This window comes from Salvelinus sp. IW2-2015, linkage group LG18 (genome assembly GCF_002910315.2).
Source record: "Salvelinus sp. IW2-2015 linkage group LG18, ASM291031v2, whole genome shotgun sequence".
Taxonomy (NCBI): Eukaryota; Metazoa; Chordata; class Actinopteri; order Salmoniformes; family Salmonidae; genus Salvelinus; species Salvelinus sp. IW2-2015.
The window spans coordinates 5,388,997-5,411,239 of NC_036858.1; the positions used below are offsets into that span (position 1 = coordinate 5,388,997).

General features: G+C 43.1%; 2 protein-coding genes across 3 annotated transcripts; both read left to right on the plus strand.

Moving 5' to 3' along the window:
* The first annotated feature begins 1,048 nt into the window (after window positions 1–1,048).
* On the plus strand, window positions 1,049–21,770 carry LOC111977579 (interferon-induced protein with tetratricopeptide repeats 5-like). Of its 2 annotated transcripts, XR_011481391.1 has the most exons (3): window positions 1,049–1,116; window positions 4,861–7,191; window positions 21,696–21,770. XR_011481391.1 is itself a non-coding variant. In XM_024007073.1 (2 exons), exons 1-2 carry the CDS (start codon window positions 1,112–1,114, stop codon window positions 6,287–6,289), a joined length of 1,434 nt encoding a protein of 477 aa, XP_023862841.1. In that variant the 5' UTR covers window positions 1,049–1,111; the 3' UTR covers window positions 6,290–7,422. The 2 variants fall into 2 exon arrangements, 1 of the variants encoding a protein (XP_023862841.1); XM_024007073.1 differs by lacking the exon at window positions 21,696–21,770 and having other exon boundaries at window positions 4,861–7,422.
* Window positions 16,935–21,923, plus strand: LOC111978420 (interferon-induced protein with tetratricopeptide repeats 5-like). Its single transcript, XM_024008486.1, has 2 exons — window positions 16,935–17,004; window positions 20,787–21,923. Exons 1-2 carry the CDS (start codon window positions 17,000–17,002, stop codon window positions 21,823–21,825), a joined length of 1,044 nt encoding a protein of 347 aa, XP_023864254.1. The 5' UTR covers window positions 16,935–16,999; the 3' UTR covers window positions 21,826–21,923.
* The last annotated feature ends 320 nt before the right edge of the window (window positions 21,924–22,243 follow it).

A 22,243-nucleotide genomic window follows, 5' to 3' on the forward strand; every position in this document is an offset into this window, starting at 1 on the left:
TAGGGAGTTAAGGCAATTAATAGGCAGAAGTGGCGAAATAATTACAATTTAGCAATTAAACACTGGAGTGATAGATGTGCAGAAGATGAATGTTCAAGTAGAGATACTAGGGTGCAAAAGAGCAGAAAATAAAAAAATAAAAATATGGGGATGAGGTAGTTGGATGGGCTATTTACAGATGGGCTATGTACAGGTGCAATGATCTGTAAGCTGCTCTGATAGCTGATGCTTGAAGTTAGTGAGGGAGATATGAGTCTCCAGCTTCAGTGATTGTTGCAATTCGTTCCAGTCATCACAACCCAACTGGCTGGGTCAAAATTACTCAGCGTGTGTTCTGTCCAATATTTACCCGGCGGTGGGTAACCAAATACCCCAAATTGGGTTGTTTTAAACCCAGCATTTTGTTTGAGTGTAGCTACAAATCGTCATCAATTGGTTAAAACAAGTCATGAAAAAAAAGATGCATGCCGCTAGGATGGTGCGTGCACATTCTAGGTGAGTTTAGATTCAGTTGTTGATGGTTGTCACGTTCTGACCATAGTTCTTTTGTATTTTCTTTGTTTTAGTGTGGTCAGGGCATGAGTTGGGTGGGTAATCTATGTTTTCTATTTCTGTGTTGGGTTTGTGTTTGGCCTGATATGGTTCTCAATCAGAGGCAGGTGTTTTGCGTTGTCTCTGATTGGGAACCATATTTAGGTAGCCTGTTTTGTGTTGGGTTTTGTGGGTGGTTGTCTTCAGTCTTTGTGTGTCTGCACCAGACAGAACTGTTTCGGTTTCGTTTCGTTTATGTTCACCTTTATTGTTTTGTATTTCGTAGTGTTCGTTTATGTATTTATAATAAACGTTGAATGGACACTTACCACGCTGCGCATTGGTCCTTCTCGATCCTTCAAACTTCTCCTCCTCAGACGAGGAGGAAGACGACAGCCGTTTACAATGGTACTGTTCTTCTTCAATCATAGCTTGTTGGCGAATGGACATTTTTTAGCAAACACTATGAGTTTCGTTTTCCTTTCTGCTAAATGAAAGCTTTGATATAACAGGAAGTGTAGTGTCTCTGAGGGTTATTATCTCAATACTGTAGCCTGTCTTCTCTGCCATTGACTGTAAAATGAGGTAAGAATTTTACTAAAATTATAACATATTTGAATGACATGCACATACATAATCTCTCTCTCTAATGTACTTATATAACACAATTATGAGCAATGCTGTTGTGTTATGAATGAGCAAGAGAGAGAGGAGTTATGGCGGACTGAACACTTTGCTGCAGAACGTTCAAGATTAAAAACGGAATATTTCAATATTTATAAATTTCACTAAATATTAGCACTTCACTCCACATCCTCGTGTGAATAACCTTCAATGCATAACACAAAACGAATTATAAGGCTAGAGAATGTACCAACCAATATTACCAATACAATCAACACCCAAACATGTTTGAAAGTAAGCATGGTGAACCAATCCCCAGAAGAAAACGCAACTCCTCGATAGCTATTGGTAAAATTATACTGTGTCCATAAAATGTATATAGGTTCAGATCTTTTGTGAAACAGCACAGTCAAAAATATATGGCAAATAAAAATCAAACTGGAAGGTCTTCAGAGATAGATCGGAGGGCTTGAGGGAAGCTGAAGGAAAACAAAAAAAAATAACTATTGTAAAATATATGTGTCCGTAAAGTGTATATAGTACGTATTAGCTGGAAGTAGAAACCTATGTGTTGTTGTCCATTATTTTACTCCAATTAGGGAGGTTAGGGGAAATAATTTTAAAAATATATATTTTTTTTAAAGATATACAGTACCAGTCAAACGATGGACACACCTACTCATTCCAGGGTTTTTCCTTATTTTACTATTTTCTACATCAAAACTATGAAATAAACAAATATGTCATCTGTAGTAACCAAACAGTGTTAAACAAATATAATTATATTTGAGACCCTTCAAAGTAGCCACCCTTTGCCTTGATGACAAATTTGCACACTCCGGCATATCGCTCAACCAGCATCATGAGTAGTCACCTGAATTAATTTAAATTAAGAGTGTGCTTTGTTAAAAGTTAATTTGTGGAATTTCTTTACTTCTTAATGCGTTTGAGCCAATCAGTTATGTTGTGACAGGTAGGGTGGTATACAGAAGATAGCCCTATTGGTTAAAATACCAAGTCCATATAATGGCAAGAACAGCAAAAATAAGCAAAGAGAAACAACAGTTCATCATTACTTTAAGACATGAAGTCAGTCAATCCAGAAAATGTCAAGAACTTTGAAAGTTTCTTCAAGTGCAGTCGAAAAACATCAAGCGCTATGTGAAACTGTCTCTCGTGAGGACCGCCATGGAATGGAAGACCCAGTGGTGCCTCTGCTGCAGAGGATAAGTTTACTAAAGTTACCAGCCTCAGAAATTACAGCCCAAATAAATGCTTCACAGAGTTCAAGTAACAGACACATCTAAATATCAACTGTTCAGAGTAGACTGTGGTGAATCAGGCCTTCATAGTCGAATTGCTGCAAAGAAACCACTACTAAAGGACACCAATAAGAAGAAGAGACTTGCTTGGGAAAGAAACTCGAGCAATGACATTAGACCGGTGGAAATTGGTCTTTGGTCTGATGAGTCCAAATGTTTGAGTTTTGGTTCCAACCGCCGTGTCTTTGTGAGACGCAGAGTAGGTGAACGGATGATCTCTGCATTGTGTGGTTCCCACTGTGAAACATGGAGGAGAGGTGTGATGTGTGGGGGTGCTTTGCTGGTGACACAGTCAGTGATTAACTTAGAATTCAAGGCACACCTAACCAGCATGGCTACCACAGCATTCTGCAGCGATACGCCATCCCATTTGGTTTGCTCTTAGTGGGACTATCATTTGTTTTTCAACCGGACAATGACCCAAACACACCTCCAGGCTGCGTAAGACTATTTGACCAAGAAGGAGAGTGATGGAGTGCTGCATCAGATGACCTGGCCTCCACAATCCCCCGATCTCAACCCAATTGAGATGGTTTGGGATAGTGGACTGCAAACTGAAGGAAAAGCAACCAACATGTGCTCAGCATATGTGGAACTCCTTCAAGACTGTTGAAAAGCATTCCAGTGAAGCTGGTTGAGAGAATGCCAAGAGTGTGCAAAGCTGTCATCAAGCAAAGGGTGCTACTTTGAACAATCAAAATTGTCAAACAACTTTTCTGGCTATTACATGATTCCAAGTGTGTTATTCATAGTTTTGATGTCTTCACTAATATTACTACAATGTAGAAAATAGTAAAATAAAGAAAGCCCTTGAATGAGTAGGTGTGCCCAAACTTTTGACTGGTACTGTATATCACAGTGTATTCGGAAAGTATTCAGACCCTTGACTTGTTCCAAATTTGTTACGTTCAGTGGTGAAAAATACCCAATTGTCAGACCTGAGTAAAAGTAAAGATATCTATTCAAGTAAAAGAAAGTCACCCAGTAAAATAAACTTGAGTAAAACTCAGACATAATTTAAGAACGAAGCATGTGTTCAGTGAGTCTGTCAGTTCAGAGGCAGTAGGGATGACCAGGGATGTTCTCTTGATAAGTGTGTGAATTAGACCCTTTTCCTGTCCTGATAAGCATTCAAAATGTAACTATACTTTTGGGAGTCAGGTAAAGTATGTAGTAAAAAGTACATCATTTTCTAAAGAATGTGGTGAAGTAAAGTAAAAGTTGTCAAAAAATATTAATAGCAAAGTAAATACAGATACCCCAAAAAACTACTAAGTAGTACTTTCAAGTATTTTACTTTACGCCACTGTGTTACGTTACAGCCTTATTCTAAAATGGATTAAATGTTTTTTCCCTCATCAATCAGAACACAATACCCCATATTGACAAAGCAAAAACAGGTTTTAGAAATGTTTTCTTTATAAAACTTATGGTCTCTCCAAATGTTGCATCAGGTTCAAGTCCGGCCTCTTGCTGGGCCACTCAAGACATTCAGAGACTTGTCCCGAAGCCACTCCTCTGTTGTCTTGGCTGTTTGCTTAGGGTTGTTGTTCTGTTGGAAGGTGAACCTTCGCCTTAGTCTGAGTCCTGACGCGCTCTGGAGAAGGTATTCATCAAGGATCTCTCTGTACTTTTCTCTGTTCATCTTTCCCTCCATCCTTACTAGTCTCCCAGTCCCTGCAGCAGAAAAACATCCACACAGCATGATGCTGCCACCACCATCTTTCACCATAGGCATGATGCCAGGTTTCCTCCAGACGTGACGCTTGGCATTCAGACTAAAAAGTTCCATCTTGGTTTCATCASACCGGAGAATCTTGTTTCTCATTGTCTGAGAGCCCTTTAGGTTCCTTTTGGCAAACTAAAAGCGGGCTGTCATGTGCGTTTTACTGAGGAGTGGCCTCCGTCTGGCCACTCTACCATAAAAGCCTGATTGGTGGAGTACTGCAGAGATGGTTGTACTTCTGGAAGGTTCTGCCATCTTCACAGAGGAACTCTGGAGCTCTGTCAGAGTGACCATCGAGTTCTTGGTCACCTCCCTGACCAAGGTCCTTCTCCTCCGATTGCTCAGTCTCATAGCAAAGGGTCTGAATAMTTATGTAAATAATGTCCTTTTTTTTWWAAACCGAATGCACTGTATATGTTTTATATATTTACAAAATATATATGCAAGATTACATTGATGGAAGCTACAATCAATCTGCAATATTAAAGCTGATTCCACCCTAAAAGAAACACAAAAGAAACAATGCTGTTGTGATGATTATTAGGATGGTTTTGTTGATGAGGATGGTTTTGGCTGATAACAACGACAACAATGATGGGCTAATAAAAATGTTATAATACCAAATACTAATGGGTCATTTTCTTTTTTTYCTCATAGCGCTTCTGTCACAACAGATATGGAAGTGAAGCTGAAAGCACTTGAGTGTCACTTTACATGGGGAATAGAAAAGGCTGACATCAAGGACCGGGACAGCCTCCCTGAAAGACTTCTGGATCGCATCATGAAGTTCAGCACTTCGAACCATGCCACATATTTCAACTTACTAGCCTTTCTGAGCCACCTGAAGGAAAACAATGTTAGTGCTCTTGAGTATCTCCACAAGGCTGAGAGTGCATTGAAGAATAGACAGGATGATACAGAGTTACTGGTAACCTATGCTAACTTTGCATGGGTTCACTATCACTCAGGGAACATGAATGATGTGGATGCCTACATTGGAAAGCTGGAAAACATCAATAAGGGTTTTACGAYTGCTATTCRAGGCAGTTTACCTTCAATACATGGTGAGAAGGCTTGGASTTTTCTAAGGCTTGGGGGGCTATTTTACAAGGGGGCAAAGGAGAGCTTTCAGAAAGCTCTTAAGGGAGAACCAGACAATGCATCCTTCAACGTGGGCTATGCCATGGTCCTGTACAGGTTGGAGGGGTTAGCCATGGATGGAACAGAGAGGTTGGCGCATACTGAAGGTGCTACTCAGCTAAGGAAAGCCTTATCCTTAGAGCCCGATAACACTGAAGTCATGGTCCTGCTAGCCCTGCAGCTTCAACACCAAAGTAGACATGAATCCATGAAACTCATCAAAGAGGCCCTCAGACTGTCTCCTGACGTGCCTCACGTCACACATTACTTGGCCGAGTATTTCAGACACGCGGGCATCAATGAGACTCTGGAGGTTTTGGAGGAAGCTGTCGAACTGTCTGTAAACTCCCCCTTCATGAATTACCAAATCGGCCGGTGTCACAAACACCAGTTCAACCAGATGTCTGAGCAGAAGAGGAAAGGGAGCTGGGTCAATGCACGCCAGATAAAAGAGAAGACAGAGCTCTGCATCCATTACTTCTCCAGAGCTGTGGAACTGAAGCCATCCAACGTCCAATTCAGGTTTAACCTGGCTCAGGCTTACGGAGGAAACTACCAGCTGGAGGAGGCGATGAAGATCTTCACCAACCTGCTGAAAGATGAGTCCCTTAGTGACTCAGACAAGCAGCAATGCTACACCGGCTTCGGAAAGTTTCTGTACTACAGTAAGAAAGACGTGGATGGTGCTGTGACCCAGTTCAAAAAGGCCTACCAGATTCCGATTGAGAGTTGGCACAGGAATAAGGCYGGGAAGATACTGATGCAGATAGCAGAGTGGTCTCAGGCTAACAAGAAGASAGCTGGTGATGCCTCTGCGATTTTGGAATTCCTCGCAATTGAAGACAAAAAAGGCAGGAAGGCTGAAGATCCAATTCGAGTCGAGGTGCACTCTCCAGACACAGATGACCTTACAGATGCCCTAGGCAAAGGAATGAAACTGAAATGATATAGGGGAGACCGGTGTTGGTTGTCACAGTGCTAATTGCTCCCAATTGAAATGGCGCTGTGTAATAATTGGAAGGTTAAAATGTATGAATTTGAAAGAACTCATCCACCTGGTCAATTTATATCAACATGACAAAACATTGTGGTGAGAGGAATTTGTGTTTTTCATAGGTGAAAGCTAAAAAAATGTATGACATTTTCTTTGTAATTGTTTGAATTATCGGAGTATCCATGAACAATGATGTTCGTTGAAAAGAGGAAAGGGAGAGATATTTAAATTCCTAGGTCAAGCCATGTGGTAACTAACATCTTAATTAGCATTGGGGGGTGGTGTAGTTGGGGATGGTTGTCACATGGAATATTGGGTTGGTTGTCACTTTCAACATTGCCACCCCTGGTATACAATAAATTGCAAGCTATTTTGTTCTTGTGATATAAAGAGCTCCCTTCATTGCTTTTCTCTCAAACACACATTATTTTCTGTCACACACCCACACACGCATGTGCAAGCACGCACAAATTCACTGAAAATGTCACATGTTATTCTCACGGCATAAAATGCTGAATTTTGATATAAATATTGTTCGATCAAATAAAGGAATAAGCTACGAGCAAATATTGTGACAACCAACCCCATACTGTGTGACATCCAAACCCACAATGGGACTGGTTGTCACAAGTGGACAGAGTGTGTTTGATGGCTTTAAACTCCATGTTGGGATAAGATAAGAATATTTAAAAAATGGTCCCCATTTCAACCCTTGACCTTGGTCTTTCTCCTAACATCGAAAAGAGTCTTGTAAGRTATACTGGTGCWGAGAAATACACATACTGTTACACAACACATGGCTTATTGGAGTACTGCTACATGCATTTTAATGGTTTTAATCATAAAGTGTAACAGTATCTTCAAGTTGCGTGCATTTTTCTTATGTTCGATTTTTTGTGTAAAAATTGCAACAATTTTTTTTTGAATTAGAATGTATTACTTTAGGAAAACATGTTTTTATGTCTTTGGATGTGTCTCCTTTCAGGTAGTTGATTAGATATCTTCACCGACCGTTCATCTGTTGTTGCTCTTGTAACTGGYATTAACATTGTGAAAGAGATAATAAAACATACTGCCAAAAACGTGATGATTTTGAGCTTGTTGACTTGCTTCTTTCTACTTTGCTCCAAAAACHAACCTRAWGGCCAAATATTAAATCTTCTTATTGTTCCCTCTAAGTATTTCCATGCTGGCACTTTGMCARACGTTTGGGGGGAGTYGYTGSAAGTTTGACAGTGAGTTKACCTTCCAGTTAGTCGAAAGKGTAAAATAAGACAATAATATGTTGATGTTGTTCACATTTAAAGATACATTCCTTAACTAAATAAAACRTATTTCATTACAGATATTWACAAGTGTRGTGATTGGATAGGCTATGTAGGCCTAATGCAATTTCCCTGGGAATTCTTCAAGGCCATGAATAAAAGAAAGCTTGCTTAAGATTAAAAAGTCAAAGTGAGAGATCATGAATCAGTCTCTTAACGTTGTAATATCTTAAGTAGAATGCTGCTGTGTTTTCTGCTCTATTTTGACTGAGCATTTGCCACGGAGGGAGCCCAAACTATAAGCACACTTATGTTTTTACAACATCTCAATAGCTTTGCCCTTCTACACTCCAAAACATACTGGGTTGTTTGGTAGACCCAACTGCTGGTTTGCAGGCGATGGGTCACTTAGTTGGGTTGTTCTCTTTAAAAACTGTTGGGTTATTGATGCTGGGTGCTGGGTTGTCGGTGATGGGTTATTGAGATCAGAACACTGGAGGGGTAGTTTAGTAGGGGTGTGGCTTTCAGATAGTTATTTTTAGCCACCAATGAGAGTAAATGTCATTCCTATTCATCTGTTCTGTTGTATAGTTATCAAATGTTACGGTCGAACATTGATCATGTTGTAGTTTCAATGACGCTTACAGAAGAGTACGAGTTCCCTAAAAGTTCCTTAACCTGGCAGTGTGTCTGGGGGTCCTCCCCCAGAATTTGTCGAGCATCTAAAGGTAATTTAAAGAGTTTTAACAATCCAAAATGCCGTCTCCATTTAGAACAAAAAGTAAGCAAAAATACCCACTAGTCAATCAGAGCTAAGAGTTTTAATGAGACTCAATATATTCAAATGCTTACGTGATTATAAGACTGAACTAGATAAGGGTAATTCAATAATAATATATTGTGTTGCACCTTTGACCAAGAGCCTAACAAATGAACTCTTGAAAAAATACAAAGACTTTTGATTGTCTTTTATTAAGACTCTTCTATACAAATTTCTCCCAGACCGACCAGCCGGCCCTAGCCGCCTGCACGCCCAACCCCCACCAGTTTAGTCAATAACTCAACTCCCTCGCAACACAATTTCCTTCCCAGTTTCACAACTTTAATTTTTTAAATTGAAGCAAAAGAAATTCATTAAAAAAAAACACATACCTTCAAAATATACAAGTACATTTAACAGCACAGGAACAAAATCGCATAAAATGATATCTCACAGGTTAATAGTACTGATAGAGTTCTTTTTTTACGGCGCCATACGAATATTGCTGGTCAGCGCCCGTCTGTCCCTAGGGGTCCTATACACTACCCGCAGCACCCCCAATCCAACACACCCACTCAGCTTTAGGACTTAGGGAAACATTCATTATTGATTTTGGGTGTGTTAGACCCAAGGCACAAGTGACAACTCCCAGGATGGAAGACCCCAGGGCCAGGACTGAGCAGCCCAGCAGCTAGGGATTGCCTAAATAAGTATTTGGGAGTTAATGTTACATATAGGGACAGACGTAATACTAAAAGATAGCAGGACATGTGTTCATCAGACTACAAGAGGAAGAAGATGACACTTGGTGCATCTGCTAGCTCTGATGAGGGCGACATACATGTGTTCATCAGACCACAGGAGGAGAAGCGGAACAGACCCACAGGAGGAGAAGATGACACTGGTGCATCTGCTAGCTCTGATGAGGGAAGTACAAGCCAAAACATAGGCCCATAGGACAGCTGGACATACCAATGTCAGAGGGACACACAAAGGAGGATGCCAGCCAACTTTTTATTTTTTATTTTTTTTTATTTCACCTTTATTTAACCAGTAGGCTAGTTGAGAACAAGTTCTCATTTGCAACTGCGACCTGGCCAAGATAAAGCATAGCAGTGTGAACAGACAACACAGAGTTACACATGGAGTAAACAATAAACAAGTCAATAACATGGTAGAAAAGAAAAAAAAGAGAATCTATATACAATGTGTGCAAAAGGCATGAGGTAGGCAATAAATCGAATAATTACAATTTAGCAGATTAACACTGGAGTGATAAATCATCAGATGATCATGTGCAAGAAGAGATACTGGTGTGCAAAAGAGCAGAAAAGTAAATAAAATAAAAGCAGTATGGGGGTGAGGTAGGTAAATTGGGTGGGTAGTTTACAGATGGACTATGTACAGCTGCAGCGATCGGTTTAGCTGCTCGATAGCAGTTTCTAAAGTTGTTGAGGGAGATAAAAGTCTCCACTTCAGAGATTTTTGCAATTCGTTCCAGTCGCAGCGCAGAGAACTGGAAGGAAAGGCGTCCAAATGAGGTTTTGGCTTTAGGGATGATCAGTGAGATACACCTGCTGGAGCGCGTGTTGCGGGTGGTGTAGCCATCGTGACCAGTGAACTGAGATAAGGCGGCACTTTACCTAGCATAGCTTGTAGATTACCTGGAGCCAGTGGGTCTGACGACGAACATGTAGCGAGGGCCAGCCGACTAGGGCATACAGGTCGCAGTGGTGGGTCGTATAAGGTGCTTTAGTAACAAAACGAATGGCACTGTGAAAAACTGCATCCAGTTTGCTGAGTAGAGTATTTGGAAGCTATTTTGTAGATGACATCGGAGATCGAGGATCGAGTAGGATAGTCAGTTTTACTAGGGTAAGTTTGGCGGGCGTGGAGTGAAGGAGCTTTGTTGCGGAATAGAAAGCCGATTCTGATTTGATTTTGGATTGGAGATGTTTGATATGAGTCTGGAAGGAGAGTTTGCAGTCTAGCCAGACACCTAGGTACTTATAGATGTCCACATATTCTAGGTCGGAACCGTCCAGGGTGGTGATGCTAGTCGGGCGTGCGGGTGCAGGCAGCGAATCGGTTGAAAAGCATGCATTTGGTTTTACTAGGTTTAAGAGCAGTTGGAGGCCACGAAGGAGTGTTGTATGGCATTGAAGCTCGTTTGGAGGTTAGATAGCACAGTGTCCAAGGAAGGGCCGGAAGTATATAGATGGTGTCGTCTGCGTAGAGGTGGATCAGGGAATCGCCCGCAGGCAAGAGCAACATCATTGATGTAATACAGAGAAAAGAGTCGGCCGGAGAATTGAACCTGTGGTACCCCCATAGAGACTGCCAGAGGACCGGACAACATGCCTCCGATTTGACACACGTGAACTCTGTTCTGCAAAGTAGTTGGTGAACCAGGCAAGGCAGTCATTAGAAAAACCGAGGCTACTGAGTCTGCCGATAAGAATATGGGAAACAGAGTCGAAAGCCTTGGGCCAGGTCGATGAAGACGGCTGCACAGTATGTCTTTTTATCGATGGCGGTTTGATATCGTTAGTACTTGAGCGTGGCTGAGGTGCACCCGTGACCGGCTCGGAAACCGGATTGCACAGCGGAGAAGGTACGGTGGGATTCGAGATGGTCAGTGAATCTTTTTGTTGACTTGGCTTTCGAAGACCTTAGATAGGCAGGGCAGGATGGATATAGGTCTGTACAGTTTGGGTCAGGGTGTCTCCCCCTTTGAAGAGGGGATGACCGCGGCAGCTTTTTCCAATCCTTGGGGATCTCAGATGATACGAAGAGAGGTTGAACAGGCTGGTAATAGGGGGTGCGACAATGGCGGCGGACAGTTTCAGAATAGGGGGTCCAGATTGTCAAGCCCAGCTGATTTGTATGGGTCCAGGTTTTCCAGCTCTTTCAGAACATCTGCTATCTGGATTTGGGTAAAGGAGAAGCTGGGGAGGCCTTGGGGCGAGTAGCACGGCGGGGGGGGCGGGGCTGTTGGCCAAGGTTGGAGTCGCCAGGAGGAAGGCATGGCCAGCCATTGAGAAATGCTTGTTGAAGTCTTCGATTATCACGGATTTATCGGTGGTGACCGTGTTACCTAGCCTCAGTGCATGGGCAGCTGGGAGAGGGTGCTCTTTTCTCCATGGACTTTACAGTATCCCAGAACTTTTGGAGTTAGAGCTACAGGATGCAAATTTCTGCTTGAAAAAGCTGGCCTTTGCTTTCCTGATGACTGCGTGTATTGGTTCCTGACTTCCCTGAACAGTTGCATATCGCGGGGCGCTCTTCGATGCTATTGCAGTTCGCCACAGGATGTTTTTGTGCTGGTCGAGGGCAGTCAGGTCTGGAGTGAACCAAGGGCTATATCTGTTCTTGGTTCTGCATTTCTTTGAACGGAGCATGCTTGTCTAATATTGGTGAGGAAGTAACTTTAAAGAATGACCAGGCATCCTCAACTGACGGGATGAGGTCAATATCCTTCCAGGGTACCCGGGCCAGGTCGATTAGAAAGGCCTGCTCGCAGAAAGTGGTTTTAGGGAGCGTTTGACAGTGCTGAGAGGTGGTCGTTTGAGCCGCGGACCCGTGGCGGATACAGGCAATGAGGCAGTGACGCTTGAGATCTTGATTGAAGACAGCAGAGGTGTATTTGGAGGCAGGTTGGTCAGGATAATGTCTATTAGGGTGCCATGTTTACGGATTTAGGGTTGTACCTGGTGGGTTCCTTTGATGATTTGTGTGAGACTGAGGGGCATCAGCTTGGATTGTAGGACTGCCGGGGTGTTAAGGACATATCCCAGTTTAAGGTCACATAACAGAACAACTCTGAAAGCTAGATGGGGAGCGATCAATTCACAGATGGTGTCCAGGGCACAGCTGGGAGCTGAGGGGGGGGTCCGTAGCAAGGCCGCAACAGTGTAGAGAATTTCTGGAGAGATTAAATTTTAAAAAATTAGAAGTTCGAACTGTTGTGGGCATAGACCTGGAAAGTATGCACGAACTTTGGCAGGCTATCTCTGGCAGTAGATTGCAACTCCTCCCCCTTTGGCAGTTCTATCTTGACGGAAAGTGTTATAGTTGGGTATAGAACTCCAAGAATTTTTGGTGGCCTTCCTAAGCCAGGATTCGGACACGGCAGGACATCGAGGGTTGGCAGAGTGTGCTAAATGCCGGTAGTAAGGCAAACTTAGGGAGGAGGCTTCTGATGTTGACATGCATGAGGCCAAGGCTTTTTCGATCACAGAAGTCAACATGAGGGTGACTGGGGACATGCAGGGCCTGGGTTTACCTCCACATCACCCGAGGAACAGAGGAGTAGTAGGATGAGGGTGCGGCTAAAGGCTATCAGAAACTGGTCGCCTAGAGCGTTGGGGACAAAAGAATAAAGGAGCAGATTTATGGGCGTGGTAGAATAGATTCTGGGCATAATGTGCAGACAGGGGTATGGTGGGGCGCGGGTACAGCGGAGGCAAGCCCAGGCACTGGGTGATGATAGAGAGGTTGTATCTCTGGACATGCTGGTCTCAATGGGTGAGGCCCGCATGTGTGGGGGGTGGGACAAAGGATGTATCAGAGGTACGGAGAGTGGTACGGGGTCCATTGCAAACCAAAACAATGATAATGATAGCTAGCCTGAACACAAGTATGCAAGGCATATTGATATTTGAGAGAGACATACAGTAAGGCTAAAGTGATTGCAGGTCTTGATTGGGAGAGCTAGCTAAAAACAACAGGTAAGATAACAGCAGCAATAACAGGGTGCTAGTCTAACACAGCACAACAGGTAAATGGCGACGACTAGGCAGAGAGGGTCGGATTAACTACACACAGATCCTGAGTTAAAGCACAGAGCCGAACAGATAAAACACAAATAAACAGAATGGAGAGTACCGTGAATTAATGGACAGTCAAGCATGCATCAGCTATGTAGCCAAGTGATCATAGTGTCCGGGGCAGCCGTAGATGGAGCAGGGAGGCTCCACTAAGCTAGCACGCGCGCGTTTAAAGTTAGTAGCCCGGGGGGAGGTCTGCTCAGACGGAGGGGGTCTGCTCAGACGTGGTCGTGTCGACAGAGAATCCAAGCCGGATGGCGGTGGCGAAGAGAGGTTGTGAATTGTAGAATTGTGTTTTGCTAACTGGTGCTAGCTTCGTGGCAGTGGCGCTAGCTGCAAGCTAGCTGTGAGGATCAGAAGTAGTGGCTCAGAGATTACGGCAGGATCCGGCGTGTTTGTCGAGAGACAGTCCGATGCTGGTAAATTGGTGAGTAATATCCAGGCTAATAACAGGGCTGGTGTCTGTGCAGAAGGTAAAGCTACTAGCAGCGGACAAAAAAATCGCTAAATTAGCTTGTAGCTGATTTAGACCAGTTGTGATGGATTGGCAGGGCTCTGTGTCGGCAAAAAAAGGCAAAAAAAACTGACCAACAGATGGAGTATAGGCATAATAATATATTATTTTAGGACATGAAAGGGTCCCGCCACATTATAACCTAACCCTAAGCAGATAAGGCGTTATTGGGCGTGAACAAACAGGAAACTTAAACTAAAAGATAATGGTGGCAGATGGACTGAGGGAAGTAACTTCATTTGCATGTGGGATGGACTCATATGCTGTATGTGTATAAAAGCAGAGCCAGTGCTCAAGGAAAACGGTTGTTCCGCGGACCAGCACGGCTTCTGATATTTTGTATTAAAAGCCTTTATTGAATTCACAAGTTCTTGTAAGTGTTATATTTCTAAGACGATTTTCCACCACATACTTGGCGAGCTAGCCAGGAGTTCAAGGGACCTCGGAGAGTGGCGTTCCGGGCTGGTGACAGTTTCTCTGGACAATCTTGCAAACAGGTGGCCACCCAGCTATAAGAAGGTAAACTTGTTCTTACATAGTTGAATGTTTGTGTAAATTGCTTCAGAGATCCTGTCTCAGCGAGAAGGGCGTCACGTAGGTCTCTCTTTAAAATTCCTAAAAACCCAGTAAATGCTAAGAGCTTTTTAATTCAATGAATTGCATGCATGTGTGATTTTGGGGGTTGTTAAATGTAAATATATGTGTGCATTTGTAGGGACTAGGTGAGTAGGGGCTGTGAACCTTGCTGGTGTCGGGTGTTTAGCGGAGGGGACTTGCACTTGCTCTGGTCGGACCGTTCGAACGGACCCGCGTGTCTGGGTTGGTTGGGAGGAGTTGTTCTGTCTGATTCTGCTTGGCCGAGCTCGACTGTTTCAGGACCTGTTTTGGGATGTGCGAAAACACAGCCCAATCAACCTGAGCGGGCGACTTGATGACACGACTTGAAGACATGATGAGCATAGTGTTGTGTACTGACTGCACTAGAGGGCTGCATTCCTGCGGCGAGCCTGCGGGACCTGCAGGTCCTGACAGAGATCATTGTGACGCAGTGGGCGGGAGCTGGCAGTCAGACAGACAACTTTGGGAGGAAAATAGTTTTGTTGTCCCACAGATGATTTGGAAACGGTCCTCTTTCTGCGTTGTATGCGTTAGCCTACATATTGTATTAAAAACACATATTTTTCGCTGCATCAACTTCAGTAGCCTACTACTCCTAGCTGGGCATGAGAGTTCAAGTGCGCCTAGTACGTGTGGTCTCATTGATATAGAGTAGGCTGCCTACATGGGCAGAGAATCATGTGGAAGTTAACTTGAATATGAAATTAATTTAAATGTGATTCAACTGTAGTTTATTACAGTGTCTGTAAATAAATATTGATCATGGAAAGTGGAGGGCGCTCAACCAAGTGCAATGATTTTTTAAAATCATAACTGAAAAGGAAAAGGCACAAAGCACACATCGGTTAGGCTACTATGGTGAGCGATCGTTGCGCCTTTTCATTTTCAATAAGTATTGATTACTCATTTATTTGTCTCTACCCGTATAACCGATGTGAAATGGCTAGCTAGTTAGCGGTGGTGCGCGCTAATAGCGTTTCAATCGGTGACGTCACTCGCTTTGAGACCTTGAAGTAGTGGTTCCCCTTGTTCTGCAAGGGCCGCGGCTTTTGTGGAGCGATAGGTAACGATGCTTCGTGGGTGTGGAGCGATGGGTAACGATGCTTCGTGGGTGACTGTTGTTGATGTGTGCAGAGGGTTCCTGGTTCACGCCCGGGGCGAGGGGACAGACTAAAGTTATACTGTCACACCCGCAAATCGTCCTCCTAAAAGGTAGGCTATATCCTATAGCACTGTGAAAAACGTAGCAAGTGTCGTTGTCATCATTCGTGCTGCTTCCAGTTCACGAGAACAGGTGCGCGTGTGGTCTCTATTAAATAGAGTAGGCTATAGCCTATGCATGTGAAAAGAAGCATGGGGGAAGTTATCTTTCCAGGGAAATGTACTGCCTAATTAGGCCTATGATTAGGCTATAGTCCGGAGCTGCCCCTCAGTCCTGAGCTGTCCTGAGCTGTCCGTAAGTCCGGAGCTGCCCCCTCAGTCCTGAGCTACCACTCAGTCCTGAGCTACCCCTCAGTCCTGAGCTACCCTCAGTCCTGAGATGCCCTTCAGTCCGGAGCTGCCCTTCAGTCCGGAGCTGCCCCTCAGTCCAGAGCGCCCCTCAGTCCGGAGCTGCCCCTCAGTCCTGAGCTGCCCCTCAGTCCTGAGCTGCCCCTCAGTCCTGAGCTGTCCGTCAGTCCGGAGCTGCCCCTCAGTCCTGAGCTACCACTCAGTCCTGAGCTACCCCTCAGTCCTGAGCTACCCCTCAGTCCTGAGATGCCCTTCAGTCCGGAGCTGCCCCTCAGTCCGGAGCTGCCCCTCAGTCCAGAGGCGCCCCTCAGTCCAGAGGCGCCCCTCAGTCCGGAGCTGCCCCTCAGTCCAGAGGCGCCCTCGGTCCAGTGGCGCTCTCTACGATGGTCTTCAGTCCGGGACCCGCTGCGAAGGTCGCCGTTCCCCGGAGGCTACTAAAGCGGACAAAGACTATGGTGAGTAGGGTCTACGTCCTGCGCCAGAGCCGCCACCGCGGACAGATGCCCACCCAGACCCTCCCCTATAGGTTCAGGTTTTGCTGCCGGAGTCCGCACCTTGGGGGGGGGGGGGGGGGGGTTGGGTACTGTCACGTTCTGACCATAGTTCTTTTGTATTTTCTTTGTTTTAGTGTGGTCAGGGCATGAGTTGGGTGGGTAATCTATGTTTTCTATTTCTGTGTTGGGTTTCTGTGTTTGGCCTGATATGGTTCTCAATCAGAGGCAGGTGTTTTGTGTTGTCTCTGATTGGGAACCATATTTAGGTAGCCTGTTTTGGGTTGGGTTTTGTGGGTGGTTGTCTTCAGTCTTTTTGTGTCTGCACCAGACAGAACTGTTTCGGTTTTGTATATGTTCACCTTTATTGTTTTGTATTTCGTAGTGTTCAGTTTATGTTTTATAATAAACGTTATGGACACTTACCACGCTGCGCATTGGTCCTCTGATCCTTCTAACTTCTCCTCCTCAGACGAGGAGGAAGACGACAGCCGTTACAATGGTACTGTTCTTCTTCATCATAGCTTGTTGGCAGAATGGACATTTTTAGCAAACACGTATGAGTTTCGTTTTCCTTTCTGCTAAATGAAAAGCTTTGATATAACAGGAAGTGGGTAGTGTCTCTAAGGGTTATTTCTCAATACTGTAGCCTGTCTTCTCTGTCATTGACTGTAAAATGAGGTAAGAATTTTACTAAAATTATAACATATTTGAATGACATGCACATACATAATCTCTCTCTCTAATGACTTAATATAACACAATAATAAGCAATGCTGTTGTGTTATGAGTGAGCAAGAGAGAGAGGAGTTATGGCGACTGAACACTTTGCTGCAGAACGTCTCAAGATAAAAACGGAATATTCAATATTTATAAATTTCACTAAATATTAGCACTTCACTCCACATACTCGTGTGCAATAACCTTCAATCTGGATAACACGAAACGAATTATAAGGCTAGAGAAATGTACCAACATTACCAATACAATCAACACCCAAACATGTTTGAAAGTAAGCATGTGAACCAATCCCCAGAAAAAACGCAACTCCTCGATAGCTATTGTAAAATATACTGTGTCCATAAAATGTATATAGGTTCAGATCTTTTGTGAAACAGCACAGTTCAAAAATATATGGCAAATAAAAATCAAACTGGAAGGTCTTCAGAGAATGATCGGAGGGCTTGAGGGTAGCTGAAGGAAAAAAAACAACAAAAAATAACTATTGTAAAATATATTGTGTCCGTAAAGTGTTATAGTACGTATTAGCTGGAAGTAGAAACCTATGTGTTGTTGTCCATTATTTTACTCCAATTAGGGAAGGTTAGGGGAAAATAATAAAAAAAAAATTTTTTTTTTTTTTAAAGATATACAGTACCAGTCAAACGATTGGACACACCTTGTCATTCCAGGGTTTTTCCTTATTTTTCCTATTTTCTACATCAAAACTATGAAATAACAAATATGGAATCATGTAGTAACCAAACAGTGTTAAACAAATATAAATTATATTTGAGACCCTTCAAAGTAGCCACCCTTTGCCTTGATGACAAATTTGCACACTCCGGCATTCGCTCAACCAGCATCATGAGGTAGTCACCTGGAATTAATTTAAATTAAGAGGTGTGCCTTGTTAAAAGTTAATTTGTGGAATTTTTTTACTTCTTAATGCGTTTGAGCCAATCAGTTATGTTGTGACAAGGTAGGGTGTATACAGAAGATAGCCCTATTTGGTAAAATACCAAGTCCATATAATGGCAAGAACAGCAAAAATAAGCAAAGAGAAACAACAGTTCATCATTACTTTAAGACATGAAGGTCAGTCAATCCAGAAAATGTCAAGAACTTTGAAAGTTTCTTCAAGTGCAGTCGAAAAACCATCAAGCGCTATGATGAAACTGTCTCTCGTGAGGACCGCCATGGGAATGGAGACCCATGGTGCCTCTGCTGCAGAGGATAAGTTCACTAAAGTTACCAGCCTCAGAAATTACACCCAAATAAATGCTTCACAGAGTTCAAGTAACAGACACATCTAAATATCAACTGTTCAGAGTAGACTGTGTGAATCAGGCCTTCATAGTCGAATTGCTGCAAAGAAACCACTACTAAAGGACACCAATAAGAAGAAGAGACTTGCTTGGGAAAGAAACTCGAGCAATGGACATTAGACCGGTGGAAATTGGTCCTTTGGTCTGATGAGTCCAAATGTTTGAGTTTTGGTTCCAACCGCCGTGTCTTTGTGAGACGCAGAGTAGGTGAACGGATGATCTCTGCATGTGTGGTTCCCACTGTGAAACATGGAGGAGGAGGTGTGATGTGTGGGGGTGCTTTGCTGGTGACACAGTCAGTGATTAACTTAGAATTCAAGGCACACTTAACCAGCATGGCTACCACAGCATTCTGCAGCGATACGCCATCCCATTTGGTTTGCTCTTAGTGGGACTATCATTGTTTTTTCAACCGGACAATGACCCAACACACCTCCAGGCTGCGTAAGGACTATTTGACCAAGAAGGAGAGTGATGGAGTGCTGCATCAGATAACCTGGCCTCCACAATCCCCCGATCTCAACCCAATTGAGATGGTTTGGGATGAGTTGGACTGCAAACTGAAGGAAAAGCAACCAACATGTGCTCAGCATATGTGGGAACTCCTTCAAGACTGTTGGAAAAGCATTCCAGGTGAAGCTGGTTGAGAGAATGCCAAGAGTGTGCAAAGCTGTCATCAAGGCAAAGGGTGGCTACTTTGAACAATCAAAATTGTCAAACACTTTTCTGGCTATTACATGATTCCAAGTGTGTTATTTCTAGTTTTGATGTCTTCACTAATATTCTACAATGTAGAAAATAGTAAAAATAAAGAAAAGCCCTTGAATGAGTAGGTGTGCCCAAACTTTTGACTGGTACTGTATATCACAGTGTATTCGGAAAGTATTCAGACCCCTTGACTTGTTCCAAATTTTGTTACGTTCAGTGGTGGAAAAAGTACCCAATTGTCAGACCTGAGTAAAAGTAAAGATATCTTATTCAAGTAAAAGTGAAAGTCACCCAGTAAAATACAACTTGAGTAAAACTCAGACATAATTTAAGAACGAAGCATGTGTTCAGTGAGTCTGTCAGTTCAGAGGCAGTAGGGATGACCAGGGATGTTCTCTTGATAAGTGTGTGAATTAGACCCTTTTCCTGTCCTGATAAGCATTCAAAATGTAACTAGTACTTTTGGGAGTCAGGKAAATGTATGTAGTAAAAAGTACATCATTTTCTAAAGGAATGTGGTGAAGTAAAAGTAAAAGTTGTCAAAAAATATTAATAGCAAAGTAAAGTACAGATACCCCAAAAAACTACTTAAGTAGTACTTTCAAGTATTTTTACTTTACGCCACTGGTTACGTTACAGCCTTATTCTAAAATGGATTAAATGTTTTTTCCCTCATCAATCAGAACACAATACCCCATATTGACAAAGCAAAAACAGGTTTTTAGAAATGTTTTCTGATTTATAAAACTTATGGTCTCTCCAGAGATGTTGCATCAGGTTCAAGTCCGGCCTCTTGCTGGGCCACTCAAGGACATTCAGAGACTTGTCCCGAAGCCACTCCTCTGTTGTCTTGGCTGTTTGCTTAGGGTTGTTGTTCTGTTGGAAGGTGAACCTTCGCCTTAGTCTGAGGTCCTGAGCGCTCTGGAGAAGGTATTCATCAAGGATCTCTCTGTACTTTTCTCTGTTCATCTTTCCCTCCATCCTTACTAGTCTCCCAGTCCCTGCAGCAGAAAAACATCCACACAGCATGATGCTGCCACCACCATCTTTCACCATAGGCATGATGCCAGGTTTCCTCCAGACGTGACGCTTGGCATTCAGACTAAAAAGTTCCATCTTGGTTTCATCASACCGGAGAATCTTGTTTCTCATTGTCTGAGAGCCCTTTAGGTTCCTTTTGGCAAACTAAAAGCGGGCTGTCATGTGCGTTTTACTGAGGAGTGGCCTCCGTCTGGCCACTCTACCATAAAAGCCTGATTGGTGGAGTACTGCAGAGATGGTTGTACTTCTGGAAGGTTCTGCCATCTTCACAGAGGAACTCTGGAGCTCTGTCAGAGTGACCATCGAGTTCTTGGTCACCTCCCTGACCAAGGTCCTTCTCCTCCGATTGCTCAGTCTCATAGCAAAGGGTCTGAATAMTTATGTAAATAATGTCCTTTTTTTTWWAAACCGAATGCACTGTATATGTTTTATATATTTACAAAATATATATGCAAGATTACATTGATGGAAGCTACAATCAATCTGCAATATTAAAGCTGATTCCACCCTAAAAGAAACACAAAAGAAACAATGCTGTTGTGATGATTATTAGGATGGTTTTGTTGATGAGGATGGTTTTGGCTGATAACAACGACAACAATGATGGGCTAATAAAAATGTTATAATACCAAATACTAATGGGTCATTTTCTTTTTTTYCTCATAGCGCTTCTGTCACAACAGATATGGAAGTGAAGCTGAAAGCACTTGAGTGTCACTTTACATGGGGAATAGAAAAGGCTGACATCAAGGACCGGGACAGCCTCCCTGAAAGACTTCTGGATCGCATCATGAAGTTCAGCACTTCGAACCATGCCACATATTTCAACTTACTAGCCTTTCTGAGCCACCTGAAGGAAAACAATGTTAGTGCTCTTGAGTATCTCCACAAGGCTGAGAGTGCATTGAAGAATAGACAGGATGATACAGAGTTACTGGTAACCTATGCTAACTTTGCATGGGTTCACTATCACTCAGGGAACATGAATGATGTGGATGCCTACATTGGAAAGCTGGAAAACATCAATAAGGGTTTTACGATTGCTATTCRAGGCAGTTTACCTTCAATACATGGTGAGAAGGCTTGGASTTTTCTAAGGCTTGGGGGGCTATTTTACAAGGGGGCAAAGGAGAGCTTTCAGAAAGCTCTTAAGGGAGAACCAGACAATGCATCCTTCAACGTGGGCTATGCCATGGTCCTGTACAGGTTGGAGGGGTTAGCCATGGATGGAACAGAGAGGTTGGCGCATACTGAAGGTGCTACTCAGCTAAGGAAAGCCTTATCCTTAGAGCCCGATAACACTGAAGTCATGGTCCTGCTAGCCCTGCAGCTTCAACACCAAAGTAGACATGAATCCATGAAACTCATCAAAGAGGCCCTCAGACTGTCTCCTGACGTGCCTCACGTCATACGTTACGTGGCTGAGTTTTTCAGTCACGAGAGCATCAATGAGACCCTGGAGGTTCTGAAGAAAGCTGTGAAACTGTCTCCAAACTCCTCCTTCATGCATTACCAAATCGGCCGGTGTCACAAAAATCTGTTCAACCAGATGTCTGAGCAGAAGAGGAAAGGGAGATGGGTCAAACATGCGTGCATGTTTCTTGTGTTATTTTTTTATTTTTTTATTGCAACAACAACAAAAAATGACTTAGAATGTATTGCTTTAGGAGTTTTTATGTCTTTGGATGTGTCTCCTTTCAGGTAGTTGATTAGATATCTTCACCGACCGTTCATCTGTTGTTGCTCTTGTAACTGGTATTAACATTGTGAAAGAGATAATAAAACATAMTGCCAAAAACGTGATGATTTTGAGCTTGTTGACWTGCTTCTTTCTACTTTGCTCCAAAAACYAACCTAAAGGCCAAATATTAAATCTTCTTATTGTTCCCTCTAAGTATTTCCATGCTGGCACTTTGCCAGACGTTTGGAGGGAGTTGCTGCAAGTTTGACAGTGAGTTGACCTTTCATTTAGTCGAAAAGGAACAATAAGACAATAATATTTTGACATTGTTCACCTTTAAAGATACATTTCTTAACTAAATAAAACATATTTCATGACAGATATTAGTATGTGTAGTGAGTAGGCTGTATATAAAGGGGTAGGCTATGGCTCTGGTGACAGG